The sequence below is a fragment of the Strigops habroptila genome, chromosome 4 (assembly GCF_004027225.2).
Source record: "Strigops habroptila isolate Jane chromosome 4, bStrHab1.2.pri, whole genome shotgun sequence".
Taxonomy (NCBI): domain Eukaryota; kingdom Metazoa; phylum Chordata; class Aves; order Psittaciformes; family Psittacidae; genus Strigops; species Strigops habroptila.
Window position 1 is genome coordinate 2532089 of NC_046358.1, and position 14716 is coordinate 2546804.

The 14716-nt window shown below is 41.4% G+C and overlaps 1 protein-coding gene across 1 annotated transcript; it reads right to left on the reverse strand.

The window, feature by feature from the left end:
• Nucleotides 1-2564: 2564 nt before the first annotated feature.
• On the reverse strand, nucleotides 2565-12365 carry LOC115606143 (acyl-CoA (8-3)-desaturase-like). The gene is made up of 12 exons (XM_030481526.1): nucleotides 12089-12365; nucleotides 10339-10449; nucleotides 9755-9952; nucleotides 8581-8682; nucleotides 8266-8394; nucleotides 6126-6183; nucleotides 5621-5697; nucleotides 5059-5156; nucleotides 4697-4793; nucleotides 3493-3572; nucleotides 3168-3293; nucleotides 2565-2830 (listed from the first exon to the last, which is right to left on the reverse strand). The coding sequence occupies exons 1-12, from the start codon at nucleotides 12305-12307 to the stop codon at nucleotides 2779-2781; spliced, it is 1347 nt and encodes a 448-aa protein (XP_030337386.1). The 5' UTR covers nucleotides 12308-12365; the 3' UTR covers nucleotides 2565-2778.
• Nucleotides 12366-14716: the final 2351 nt, after the last annotated feature.

A 14716-nucleotide genomic window follows, 5' to 3' on the forward strand; every position in this document is an offset into this window, starting at 1 on the left:
CTACCAGTAACTGAGAACATCCTATACCATAACAAATGCTTCCAACTAGCTCTTGCAACAGCATTATAAAAGTTACCACTTCAAATTGCACACAACTTGTATTCAAGGCACATTGTTGTTTTATTCTCTGTGCAGTAATGAGTGCAGAAGTAAGGACAGGAGAGGCACTATCCTGATTTTAAACTGCTTCTTCCTCATACTGGAGAGCCATCATGGTGCTTCTCAGTGTAAAGCGTGTGCCTGGGGCATGTCCCTTGTTAGAAATTCCTCAAAAAGGATACTGAAAAGCAGCATTTGAACAACTGGTTCAGTTCTGGCACACCATTTTCTAGTCCCTTGAGGAGTTAGAGCAACAACAGGATGAGAAGTAGAAGTGAAGAACCCAGGCTGCCTAAGATAACAACTTAGGTACCATGTCATTGTTATGGAGCCAACTACAAAGGATGGAAATTGCTGTTGCAATTGTTGGTAGCCATTGAATCCAAGGTGTAGAAAGCATCTAAAATGGGGATTGAATTCCTGCCCAAAAAGTATTCCACGAACCACAGAAGAAATGCCATAAATGAGAGGCCGGTTCTGCCAGTCTTGAATTCTTGTTGCACAGCCACAAAACCTAAACTTGCTTTTCCTTAAATAAAAACCCTTAGGTGGGTGGCAAGATGAACATTGTGTAGATCCAGGCAGTTTGGTACATGCACAGGACCATAGCTCAGGATTTAAACGCACCTACTGAGCCAGCTGTAGGCAACACCAGAAGAAAAGGCATTTCAAGTGGTGAGTTAGAGTACGGTCACCTATATCATCAGACTTCATTGTAGATATTACTTCTATTTCTGGTTGACTGCTCCTTAGTGGATATACATTATATATATATAAAGTTCTTTCAAGTCATGTAACAAACACCTTGGCCACCAAGTAAGAATTTAAGAGTTATGCAGTAACACTGAAGGACTCCAGCAGTTTTTTGCAGGGGTGAGTGGTAAGAGGAATCATTCAACAAGTCCTTTATGGGAATCATTCTACCCTTTGGTGGCAGGAGAGAGGGCAGGTGCTAAGCTGAGGTCCTGCCACACAGAGCAAGGAATCCACGGAAAAGTGAGTTGTTCTTTCCATTTCCAAATTCTTTCAGTCAGATTCCACCCAAACCATCTTATCCAACTGCATCCCTAAATCTAGAGCCTGAGTGAAGAGCAAAAGCAAAGATCCAGTTTAGGAGAGGGATTGTAAGCATATAGGCCTCCCTTCATGAAATTAGCCTTGTTAAGCCAAGGAGATGGAGTGTCCATTACCAATTAGAGAGAGAATCTTGTAGCGAGAAGTGACTGCTGAGTCAGTTACAAGAGATGAAGGGAACAGTGACTTGAAGAATCTTCTTAGTCTCTGTCATGTAAGTTTTCTGTCCAACAAGCCATCACTGAGCAGTTTATTCTCCTTCTATACCGTGGTATAGCTGGGGGAGTCTCCAATTATTACTCTTTAAGATCAGATTATTGAGGCCTCAGTATTAGTGCAAGTGCAAAAGTGGCTTACCAACTTCCACCAAGACCTACCCTGACCCCCGGAAGTTTGTGAACCACCTTAGAATTTGGTAAAGGTAAACCACCTCAATTGTTAATAACCTTTATGAGATAGATAAAGAAATGAATATTCACACAGAGCCTGTTGAACCAGTTACAGGGACAGAAACCTTTGAATTCAAATGAGGTTCCAAAAAGACAGACTCAATAAATTACTACGTTCACATGAGTAGAATGACATGTAAATGCAACAAATAATCAGTTTGGTTTGTGAGACTGACACCAGAAAGAACCATTTTGTTCTTGTACAGTCTTGTATTTAGAGGATTCCAGTGGGACTCAGGATCTAATAGCACAGCTTTTGAGTCTCACCAAGTAAAAAAGGTAGGAATCCTTACTAGTTATAGTACCTTCACCAAGACTTCCATTTGGGAATGTCTTTGTGTATTCCCAAATACAGCATGCAGTGAAATCCATGCATTCATCTTAAGACAGTACTATCACTCAAACACTCATAAAATGTTAGTGCTGTAGCACATAACAGTGGCTATCACCATTCCAACCACCTTTGGATTTGGGAACACAGAATTGTTCCAGGTACAGGTTAGAAGGGATTTTCAAATTGCATTCAAAGCACTTTTTTAGTAACTACTTTTAAAATCAGGATGCTTTTCAAGGACATCTGTGAGCTGTTATTAGGAAATAACCAGAACAGTGTTATAAGTACCTGCACCTACACACAAACCAATATAAATAGAAAGGATAAATGGAGGTGTTCTTAAAAAACAAGGGCAAAAATAAGAAGTCCAAATTCCTCCTGCTTTGTGCATTGGGCTTGATAGAAGGCAGCTGCTGTTGTCTATAGTGCATAATATATCTAATTTTCTCAACAGGTTGTAGATGGTCTTGTTCACTTTTTCAAACTCTTTTTTGTTGTTCAAACACTTCCACAAGCAATGACCCGACAGCTCCAATGAAGTAAACTGACCAAGCCGATTCCAGAGCTACTTCTTCCCAGTTTAAAGGCACAGTTCATCATGGCTCTAAGGTCTGAGATTGAGAGCAGGAAAAAGAGAGGTCCATGGTTGAGAACAAGAAAAAAATGTCTCCTGAAGCCACTTTCCCACCCATTCTTACTGAAATTAGCTTTGCCCAGCTCCCAAGTTTCTATGCCAGAACACACACACAAACACTGCTGGTCTGTGCAGACTCTTTGCAGCAGTTGCCTGGTGAAGAGGTTCCCTTTGAGAGTTGCCAGTTTCTATCCATGCAGATAAGCTTCAAGCCAGTGCTCCCCAGAATCCTTCAGTGAACTGCAGGAACAGAAAGTAAAACATCACTTATGGGGAGGCAATATTCAACTTCATGGGAAGCAATTTAGCATTAAAATGAAGTAAATGGAAAAAATGGATTAAAAGCTGGATGGACATCTCATTGCAAAGTCTGTGTAGAGGGAATGAGTTGAGAGGATTTAATAAGAGAAAACAAATCTTTGAAACTTTGGAAATTTCTGAAAATGAAAGTGCCTTTAGAAAAACCGAAATAAACTCCAGGTTTGATCTCCCCGTTGATACAGATTTGAAATGGTTGCCTATGTCCCTTGCTTGCACGCAATTAGAGTGCAAAACTATCTTGTTAAGTGATACTTACTGCAAAATATCCGAAAATGCTGTCAGTAAACTCTTGCTTTTATACTCAATGCCATGCTTATCACAAAGGGCTCTCACCAGCGGAGCTACTTTGCAGTAGTTGTGTCGAGGCATTGTGGGGAAAAGGCTGCAGAATTGAAAGAGAGGGAATTATTGTAAGACTCGACTTGCACCACTCTCTGGTCCCTCTGTCCGAAGTATTTCCCTGCCCTCCCCCGGAAGGAGAGCAAAGGGTGTCCTGAGATGGTTTAATGTGAGATGACATGGTCTTTCTGTCTCTTAAGTGCCCATATCATTCCCACTCTTCTCCCCATAATCGTACTTACTGGTGTTCAATTTGGAAGTTCAGGTGCCCAGTGAACCAGTCATTGAACAAAGATTGGTTCACGTTGCATGTTGCATGGAGCTGGGAGCAAAAGACACCAAAGAAATACATGATTTAGATTAAATTTTTCTGCAAGTCTGATAACTGAACCCCAGCAACCATTATCCACCCCTCTCTACCATAAGTGGCAAGTTAGATTCAGGGATTATAGCCATGATTGCCCTGAAGAATTTAACAAAGTCTAAACGGGTTGTTAGGATATAGGTCAATTTAAATAGCTCTTTGTTCAGAAAGAACGACTTCACTGGCATGCACACAACCCCAACTGTGATGCTTTTAAGAGGTTCTCACATCTTCAGCTTGGACAGAAAGAAAAGATGCCCAGTAAGCTAACAAAACCCAATCTTCTAGTCTCCTCCAACTAATACGAGTGGAGCCAAATGCAAAAGTATGAGGGCAAAGGTTCGTGTACAGGCTTCATCTCACCTGATTTGGGCACCTTTGGTCTGAAATCTGCATCTGAGCTCATCACCTTACAGTCAGTGGAGAAAACCAGAAATTTTTATGCTGCCATTCCTCTGACCTGCTTCAGATGTCTGTTTTAGAGTAAGGTGAATCATGGTGTTTAAATGGTTCTTTCTCTCCAATGAATATAGTAGGTGTTCACATGCAGACATCCAGATGTAGTCAGAAGAATACCAAGCTCCTTTGTTTTTTCTCCTTACCGTAAGCAAAAATGCTTAAAACCACTATGTGGGATTATACTGCTGGAGACAGCAGAGCCGTGAGTAAAGTTGCATTTTTGTACTAATTTTAATCAGACAAATATTGTCAGTTTATCTCATCTGCAGTAAACCTGTAATGTGTAGGGTAAAAACTAAAAGTATCCAGTCCCATTTTGCTTCTCTTTAGTTGGTCTAAAAAGGAGATTGGCTGTTATATCATCAGTGCTTTTTCATAATAAGGAGGGAAAAGCATTGTGAAAAACACATAAAAGCAGTTCAGTGAAAAAGTAGGATTTTTTTTTACTCTAGATGTCCTTTTTTCCAACTAAAGTTTTAAATGTTTTGACTACTACAGAAATGCCTATTTAATAAAAAGCAAGGACAAACCTCATTAATACAGCATTACGGATAACAGAATAACAACATTGTCCTACAATTCAGAACTGCAGACCCATTCCTCCAGAAAAAAGAGATTCTTACCTGAGTAGATACCCAGTCTTTGTTCTTATCATAATCAATGTGCATGGGAATGTGATTCATCTGGGACACCCAAATAAACCAGGTACTCTCCAGGTACCTGCACAGATAAACACAGAAACACTTCTCATATCTCTAATCCCATCCAAATTTACCATTAAAGCACCTTCCTGAATCTCATCTTTAGTGAAAGAGCACTTTTACGTAATTCAGGATTTTCTATGTCATGCCTTTGCCTCCTACATTTTGGATTTTTTTCTGAGAACCACTCAATTTGTAGTTGCAGATGTTGCTGAGCAGCCATCACCCCTCCCCTGAATTACACTGTTTCTTCTTGGCTGACTAACTATTATGCTGTGTGTTACCTGGACAGCCAGTAGTAGACCATGAAGTTGTTAAATCCCATTAAAGGAATATACATAAGGCAGACTCGGATGTTGAAAGACACAATCAAGAAGAGGTCCTGTACAATGAAACAAAACAAGATGAAAATAAGGCTTCATTGATGAACCTCCTCCACTCCCTCCTCCTCCTTTTACTTGAACTCCAGCATTAAAAATGTTTTTAGTTATTGATCTCTTATTTATCAAGAGGAGGCTCCACACCATCATTCTGCCCCACATTGAGTGTTTCCCTGAAATATTCCACAGCACCCACTTTACCTTCAGTAACTAACGGCCTGCAAACAAACAGCCCTGTTTTGGGATTAGGTCTGATAGTTTTCTGTTAACTTTAACTCAGCTGCTAAAAGGCTAAAAACCTTCTAGAAAATTCTTCCCAGACCCATTGACTGCATTCCTGCTGCAGCAAGCCTAGAATCAGCCTTTTCTGGCTTAAACCCTCAATCACTTGAAGGGAAGGTTAACATAGCCACAGAGTGGAGACAGTTTTTGAATGGTCTGTATAGACAGTGTAAGCAGTGCTTACCAACCACTTTTTCCTCTTGATTGCAAAGTAGAATATAGACAGCTGGAAGAAGGGTACAAGTGCAAGTGGGGCCAATACTGAAGGAAAGAATGAAAAAAACAGAGAGACATTTATCAATTCACTGCATCATAAATCTTACAGAATATTCTTCTGTAAGAAGACTGTCTTTCCAGTGGAAATAAAAATGCTGTCTTCCATTTACACCAACTTTCACATGTCAGCATATTCTATTCCTCTTTTCATGTCACCAGTCTTTATTTCTTTCCCATCCCTTTCATCCTTACACTTGATTCACCCCTATATAGCACCTAACACCACATAATCCCAACGGCGACATAAGGGGCAATTCCTTCTCATGTGAAACTACTTTGGTGTGAAGGAGGCTTCCTGAAGCTGTGACTTCAATGGGAATATCTTAAAAACTTTTATTTTGTGGAAGAGATGCAGTCATGATATTTAGGTGAAGTTCCCACAGCACTGCAAGGAAGTATGTAGGGATACTCACAGATGAAATACTTATGCTGATAATTGTAAGGCATGAACTTCTTCTTCTTTTTTCCAAGCTGAAAGATGAAAAGACATTGCAATGGGCCAGTTGGAGACCTGAGATCCTTTATAAGGTATTTCTTAGTCCTGTCTAATGAATGCACCGAGAACTATCTCTTAATCTTTCTAATTCAACCCCTCCTCTTGAAAAGCAGGTACTGAAGTTCCAAAGCAATAGAGAGAAGCAGATTTCATTTGAGCCTCTGTATCTAGATATCAACTTTATGTCAATGTCAGAACAGAGCCATTTTTTAGGGTGGCTCCAAAACTCGTGGCAGGATACAAAAATGCTCAAAAATCACAAAATATGCTCACAGGTTATTTTAATTTTGTAGAAGTTTCTAGTGCTAGTAATGAAAGTCCCATCTAACCACGTATTCACCGCAGATTGCTGAGACTACCAGTGCTCGGGGAGGAACAGGTTAGTAACAGGAAGACTAAGACAGGAATCTTGGAGGGTGATGAATGCAGGATGTGTTTGCTGTGAAAGCTACATCTGAATTGCTGTATCAGGTGAGATAGGATGCAGACATTCCAAATTTTGGAGTAATAAAGGAGATAGTGGTCAGAAATGACATAAGCATTTAGATGCTATCCTATAATGACTGTACAATAATTTCTGCAAGGTCAAGGCAGCCAGCACTCTATAAAGACATCGACCTTTTTAGTTCCTTGAATACTTTGCTTTCAACTACACAAAACAGCAAAGAGATGAAATATTTACAAAAAGCACAAGAAGTTCCTTTCTTCGCAGTGTATCTTTTCACTATTTACACAAAAGGATTCTTATCATCTGCAATCTTGTGCTTATAATTCTTCAAATGACAAAATAACAAGAAAGCAAAGCAAACTATTTCAGAGCTTCCCTATTAGTGAGAAAAAAACCCCCATGAACATTTCAAAGATGTCTTCACTGGATCAAAACTGAGACAAAACCAACCTGACTAAATGAACTGGGCTAAATGAAATCCACTTTGCCCATCCACAATGTGCCTGATCCTTCTCTCTTAAAAAGCAGGAAGACATGAGAACTGATTTCCTACATTGTCACTTCCATCCAACCCAATCTAGCACAGCCACTCGAGTTGCTTATGCGCATATATAACCGTGAGAGCTCTTTCAGAAGATCGTAGACAAAATCCTTCCCACTTGCAGCTAACAGTGGATAAGTACTTTGTGCAAACTCTATTTACAGGAGTCTTTTGGAGACAGTGGAGCTGGAATTTTCCTCATGCCTTGGAGAGCTATAAGATCTTTTCTTACCACCAGCTAAAGGAGAAAAAGATGTTAGTTTGAGAGGCTGGTTATTTAGCAAAGAGACCATTTCATCATCCCATGGGTAAACAGAATTGCCAGGGAAAAAAGAAGCAAAAGAGACTTTGCCTATCCTGATGATATCAGAAATCATAAGAATGCAGAGAGGGCCTGTTCATGGTTTTTATTTTTATGAAAGCCATAAAATTTATGATTAAGAAATCATTTCCTATGCTTGTGTTTTGTGCATAGCAGCTCTATTGGTCCTGAAGGATTTAGGTGCCAAACAGTTCCCACAGTCAAAAGGATCCAGGGGGAACATCTGACTCACTATCTACAGGATCACTAACAACATATAACACTAATGCAAGTGGACTGACTCATTCTTTGCGCTGCCTGCAAGGTGCTTACCCTGCTCTTCTAGCAACACAGAGAACTTAAGCACTGATTTGAAGATGTTGCTACTCAGAAGCTGGTGCCTGTCCTGGCTTCAGCTATAACAGCTATTTTTCTCCTTCCTAGTTGCTGGTACAGTGCTATGTTAATCTGAGAACAACTCTGGTAACACACCGATGTTTTTAGCTCTTGCTAAATAATGTTTACTCTGATCAAGGACTTTTCAGTCTCATGCTCTGCCAGTGAGGAGGGGCACGGGAAGCTGGGAGGGAGCGGAGACAGGACACCTGACCCAAACTAGCCAAAGGGCTATTCCATACCAAAGCATGTGGTGCCCAATATAGAAACCGGGGGGAGTTACCCGGAAAGCCCAGATTGCTGCTCGGGTTGGGCTGGGTATAGCTTTCTGTCAGTAAAATCTTTGTTTCTCCAAACATGCCCATGCTCACCTCCACGGAGAGCGTCTTTCCCAAGCTGAAGAGGAGAGGGTGCATGTTGAGGTCAGGGTCTTTGCGGAAGCAGTTGGGTTTGGCATGGTGCTGGTTGTGTAGGTGAGTCCACCAGCTGGCTGGTAACCCCTGCAGGAAAACATGAAGACCAGGGATTCAAACTAGAACAATATCAACAACTACTATTTATCCACCTCTTATTGATGGCTGCACTACACTTCCCTCACAGGCCATATTGCCTGAATGTAGGGACACTCCCATTCATTTTTTAGTCCATATTAGCCCCAGACGATATTCCCTCCATGAGGCAACTACCTTCAGAATATTCATCACAACAATATGCAGAAGTCGATTCCATTTAGGCTTCCTGAGGACAGAGCAGTGCCCCAGATCATGTTGGAACCAGCCCATCTGGATCTGGAAGACAAAAGAGTCACTGAGGAAGAAGAGTCACAGCAGCATTGCATTCATTTGTCTCAGGAGTCTCCGTAATGTCAGAGTGTGAGCGCATCTTCCTCCTGGTTTGGGGAAGAAACCTCACCAGCTATCTTAGATGCTGAGAACTTCCTTCCAGACTACTGTCCTAAAGCTGCTCAGTATCATAGAATGCTATGAAATCATAGAGTACCAGGTTGAAGAGACTTCAAAGATCATCTGGTCCAACTTTTCAGATACAAGATACTGATTTCATTGTAGCAGCTGAAGGGAAAGTAACAAAGTACCATTAAAATTAATTTGTAATGTAATTAATTTGTTACAGCATGAAAGTCTTTTGCCCCCATTGCAAATATATAATTTCCTAGCAATTAGCTAGAAAATGTAAGAATTTCCAAATCCACAACTTGATTACATTACATATTCCTATGGAAATACAAGAATGCTCTTTGAGGAGTATCTGCCTTAACAGATACTGGGCAAAGAGAACAGATGATTGTTTAAAAAACACGAGTTACTTCACACCCTGTCCACAGATGTCCGAGCAAACCAAAGGTTTCGGCGCCACTAAGAAACTCTTGCTTTCTACCTCCCTTCACTCTCCAGTGTCTTCCATCTATGGATCACAAAGTCCTATTCCCTCCTTCCCTCCACCAACCCTGACATGTATCATACCCTTCTATTATTCAGGACTAGTGAATGTAACTGGCTCATAAAGGACCCAACGAGCACCAGAGCTATCAGACGTTCAACAGTGGAGTTGAGAATGAAATAGTCCCCCTTTTGCTTGGGGTAAGTGATGAGATCAGCTCATCCCATCTTATGAAATGCCAACTTCACACCACCCCACCAACCCTGGCGAGCAGCTTGTCAGCAAAATGAGATTTGCGGATGCAATAAAAACTGTGCCGTAGAACGTGCTTGTTGTCTTCAGCCAGAGAACAGGATCTAAGACAAGGAAGTAAAGCAACAACTGTGATATCAACATTCATTATTGTCTCCGCCTGGGAGAACCAAACAGGTCTCCAGTGTTGAACGAGTGTCAGCAGTTTACCTGAGCAACAGTAAAGAATACCATGCCAAGCACGAAAGGCACAAAGGATATTCCAAAGTGCCAGACCACGAGCCAGGATGCAACGTCCAGTACCAGGAGGTGAAGGAAAATCAGGAAGAAAAAGCTGTAATTTGGCCTCAGAAGTCCCATCTTCTCAACTGAGCAGCGCAGCTCACGAAAATCCTCTAAAAGTGCTTTCTGTGGGAAAAGTGAGTATTAATGCACTGTCTACATTGAAAATGAAACACGGCGGACCCAAGAATCCCAAAGTAGACATGGAAGTGAGAGGAGATATTCTCTCAGAGGGTTCTCTGTGCAAAAATGAGCATCAAATAAACAGATCTTGGATTTGCTTCGACACTGGAAAACAAGTTGCCCACAAGCTTCGTTACTGAGACATTGAAGTCGGCAGAACCGAGCAGAATTTGGGGCTTTGGGTTTGTTCCTCACACCCAGGTGTGGATTTAGTGATTCTGGGACACTGCAAGTTTCCATGCCTACGGCACAGTGTCAGGCATGCTGCTAGCTTCTCCTCCCATACCAAACCCCAAGCCATTCCCACAGCTGGATTCCAGGACACTCACTTTTTTATTAGACTCAAAGCTGGGTTGATCTGGTGCCAGCTCCCCAATCAGCAGTGATTTCAAGTATCTTTCCACCAGGGACTTATCATTGTGAAATGCTATAAAGGCATCCTGAGAAAGACACAAAGGACAGGGTTCAGAAAGGATATGGGACTAAACGCCAGATGCTGAGCCTCTCCTCTTTCCAGGTCTTTGGTATATAATGTGCAATTCAGTTTCCTTTGTCCATTTTTGTCTCTTTGATTGCTCCTGTAGTTCTTTGCCATCAACTGGAGCTTGGCCAAAGGAAGCTGGAGAAGTTTCAAGAAACCAGATTTCATAAGAATACCTGGGAGAGGCTGGTAATAAACATGAAAGTGTTTGATGAAAAACCCTTTGCAGAGGAAAACATGCTCTTTCATCTGCTTGTTTCAGCACAATCCTTCCCTAGAAGGCTCCAGCCAGCAGCCCTGCCCTATGGATGGGACCCAGAAGGAGGAAAACATGGCAGTGAATAAGGTGTGCCTTTGCCGTGCTTAGGATGATGTTTATAAAATCCTTATTATATTAGGACCATGGGAGATATACAGTGAAGCTCCCTACACAGCAGGACTATGTGGGTATCTCTTACCATTCCTTGTAAGTTTTCAGACTGATTGATATTTTGGAGAATTGGGTAACACCAGTGACACAAAAATGGGTCTGTCCAAGAACCATTTCAAATACCATCTTCAAAATCAGACACGAACTATGGAATAAAGAATGAAATTCCAGATAAAAAAAACCTCTTCTTTAGCTCATGTTCTCAGTGAAATTTTCCAGAAGAAGGTTAAAGAGACTGATTATACTCCAGAAAGAGTAGATGTAACAGAATCCTCAGTGTCTGAGCAGCCAAATACTGGCTGATTTTGGCTTTGAAAATCAATGTGGGTGACCATGACGCAAACAAATTTTGCACATGTCTGGTAGGGATTAAGTCTCTGGAAGAGATCAGAGGATTTCTACAGTCTGACATTCTTCTGGGGTCTCTTGTTTAGAGACAGTCTATCTTTGAGTATGTTAGTCCAGAAGAAGTCAGAGCAAGGTGACGTTTTGGGCTGATGAGCTTTCTATAGATATCTTGCAGCCCTTTGTCACAGTGACAAATGAGTTCAGACCCAGAAGACTGGGGAAATCTTTCCTTTATGTTCTCTGTCCCCCTTATTCTCTAGGATTTTAAATATTTTCTATGTAGCTCCCTTTTGCCAGGAATTCTAGAACTGAGTCAAGCTGTAAGTATCGATACTGCACCTTAGAAACAGGGGCCAGAACCTTTCAAGCAGAATTTCCTATCCACAACACCAGTACCGCAGGTTTGTAACACAGAACATAAGCCTTTCAGTCCTGCAACCTGTCCTTTCTCCTCCCTGCTCTTAAGCCCTGATTCCTATCTTATGAGAGATTAACTTTAAGGACTATCATCTGCAACACATCTATCCTTCAGCATTTGATACCAGCATAATGTTCTGCAATGCATATCGTTGACATATACAAAGTAATCCACAGAGGAAGATAATTCTCACCATATACACACAATTCTCACCATATAGACACAATTATGAGCTCTACAATAGTCAAGAGAACTTGGAAAAAAATCCTGGATCCTGGCTTTAGGCAAAGCCATGCCCCAAGCACAGTGCCAACTAGCATGAGCACTCTCCACTGGCATCCCATCATGCCCTCCTGCCCTGACAACGGCACAGCCTTGCTCCTCTGCCCTCCTAGACCTTACCGTAGCATCTTGCCCAGCATAGTGGCTTAGAACTCGGCTGCCTCCAGGGTGTCGTTTGGAAAACCTGCCAACATCATACACTTTCCTATCAATCACCAGCCATTGCTCCTGCCCTTGCCCACGGCCATTGTGGATTCTGATCTCTTCCCAAGTGAAAAGCTGCAGAAAGGCTGAAACGGGTCGCGTCTCCTTTCCAGCGGAGCCAGTCTGTGGAGCCATCTGTCCTGGTAGATGTGCAGGTGGTGCTGAGATGCACTGCTCTAAGCTTTGCAGCACTGTGTCCGGGCAGAGAGTGAACCATCTCAGCCTGCCCGTTATAAAGTTCTCTCCAAGCCACTCCCTGTGCTTCTAGGCTGGTTGGCTCCCCTTGCCCAAACACACGCTTCCATAGCTCCCTCCCTTTCCACGTTCACAACAGACACTTCGACACACCCTTGAATAAAAGCCCTGTTCCTTCTTGCCCTTTGTGAGTTGCCTTTGGAAGGTCTGATTACTCATGAGAGCTGTAGACTACTTCACTGAATACAAATATGCATAAAAAGAAAAACTTCAGAGGATTATCTATTAGAGATGGCAAAAAACCAGAAAGGACTATTAAGTGAGCACCTCTATAGAGCATTAGGAACTGGATAAGGTAAGCTGTTAACTTACATCCATACTGCTGAGTCAATACTAGGGATTAACCAGAAGAGAAAGCTGAGGAAGTCTGTGAGCAGCTCCTCTGCAGCAAATATCCAGTGACTGTCATAGCAAACTGAAGCACTGTCAGCATCCTGTAATTCTTTAATCAGTCATTAACATTAGGAAATCCTGCATTTGCCATAGAGAGGAGCTTCATAATGTCGTCCAACACCAAAATGTAAACCTGTACAGGAGCCTGTGTGAAGAGCCAAAAGCTGCTATTAAATGTATTTGCTAACATCTCTCATTCAACTGTAATTTCTGCCTTCAAGGCATAGAGCCAACTTGTGCACTAGCATAGGGAAAAGAGCAGAATGTTCCAGTCTCTCCATGAGGTCTCTCTTAACAATCTTGTCACTACCCAAAACCTTCAGGTTGTCCTTGATCTTTGAAATGCTAAATTTATGTCTCATTTTTAACTGAAAGCATTGTTATGTACTGTTATTAAGGAAACATTATTCTCTCCAGTTAATTTAGTTTGCACATTGACAACTCTTTGCATACAGTTGCTTTCAGTTTCCTGCATATACTCCAGTCATTCAGTCATCTCATTGTTCAACAAATTCCTTCACAAGTCAACAACAAACATCAAAAGATTTTGGGAATAATAATAATTACAATAATAACAACAACAACAACTATTAACACCAAGTGTGGCTGTCAATTAAATTATGTCTAATGGCACTATGTACGTAATTAACCTTACTTACATCTTAGACCTGTAGAGCCGAAGTCTAAATATCTCTGATGTTCAGAGAGGATCTGCTATGCAGTAAAAAAATGAGAGTTCTCAGCTGTAATAAATAGCAAAGAGAAGGGAATGCCATGTTCCTAGAAAGTCACATCAATTTTGCGGGTGACCCAGAAAAAACTAAGCCTGCATATGTGAAATATTCATCTACTTGAGATTTAGAATTCTCTCATTCTTATGCAATAGAATCCTAGAATCAACTAGGTTGGAAAAGACCGCTAAGATCATCAAGTCCAACCTTTGCCCCAGGACTGCCAAGTCCACCAGTAAACCATGTCAGATATTGAGTTAAATACTGAATAATGAGTTTTCCACCTTACTCCAAACTTCTTCTTTATGTTTATAAGTTTAGTATGTTTATAAGCATAAATATTATCTACAGAAATGACTAGTCCCTGCATGAAGCCTAAGTTCTAGGTCTCGACTATCTTGTGACAGTGAGTTTCACAGACTATTCACATACCGTGATTCAAAGAACAGTGGTTGTTAGGATGAGCACCCAGTTCTGAGAAGGACTGAGAAAACCCAGCTGAAGCTGCAAGCTTCAGGAAGGACAGAAAGATAAGAAACCCAAACTTCATTCTTGACCAAGGTTCCTCCACAGGGTGAGGTGAAATTACAGCTGTGTTCCCTGTTTCCCAAGCAGATGGCATGCAGGAAGCCTAGGCAAGGGCTGATCAAAGCAGAGATGATCTGATAGGCCTCTGAATCAGGAAAAAGCAACCATTTAATTTATATAAAAAAACTTTATTTTGAAGAGTTTGTCCTTAAAGGACTCTGGAATGGAGTTTACAGGAGATTTGTGCTATAATGTGATGACGAAGCTTTGCAGCTTACAGTTATTTTTCTTAGCACACTACAAATCTCAGATGGCAAACACAGTGGCAAGTGTGAAGACTTGGGCTTTGTCTTCCTTGTTTCCCAGTGAAGTAACAGTAGCCCGAAAACAGTTGGATGAAGACAGATGAAATCTCACATAGCAGAGTCTCACATAGTCCTGCATGGAATGGGCAGTCTTTCTGGTTGACACAGAACTGTAAATGATGCAATTCTAATTCTTTAAATCATGTAGCATCTTGCAAATAAATCAGTCAAGCCTAAACCAGCTCTTTAAGAGTTTCTGACATGTGGCAATGATTGAACCATTGAGAAAGAGAGATGTGACTATTGGTATGCATTGGAAGGCAGTGCGAAAA

Coding starts and splice junctions, on each gene's coding strand:
- LOC115606143 (XM_030481526.1), bottom strand. CDS start 12,307: ATGGCTCCACAGACTGGCTCCGCTGGAAAGGAGACGCGACCCGTTTCA. Junction 9,953..10,338: donor GCTTTGAGTCTAATAAAAAA/GTGAGTGTCCTG, acceptor CTTTTCCCACAG/AAAGCACTTTTAGAGGATTT. Junction 5,698..6,125: donor TCAGCATAAGTATTTCATCT/GTGAGTATCCCT, acceptor TCTTTCCTTCAG/TATTGGCCCCACTTGCACTT.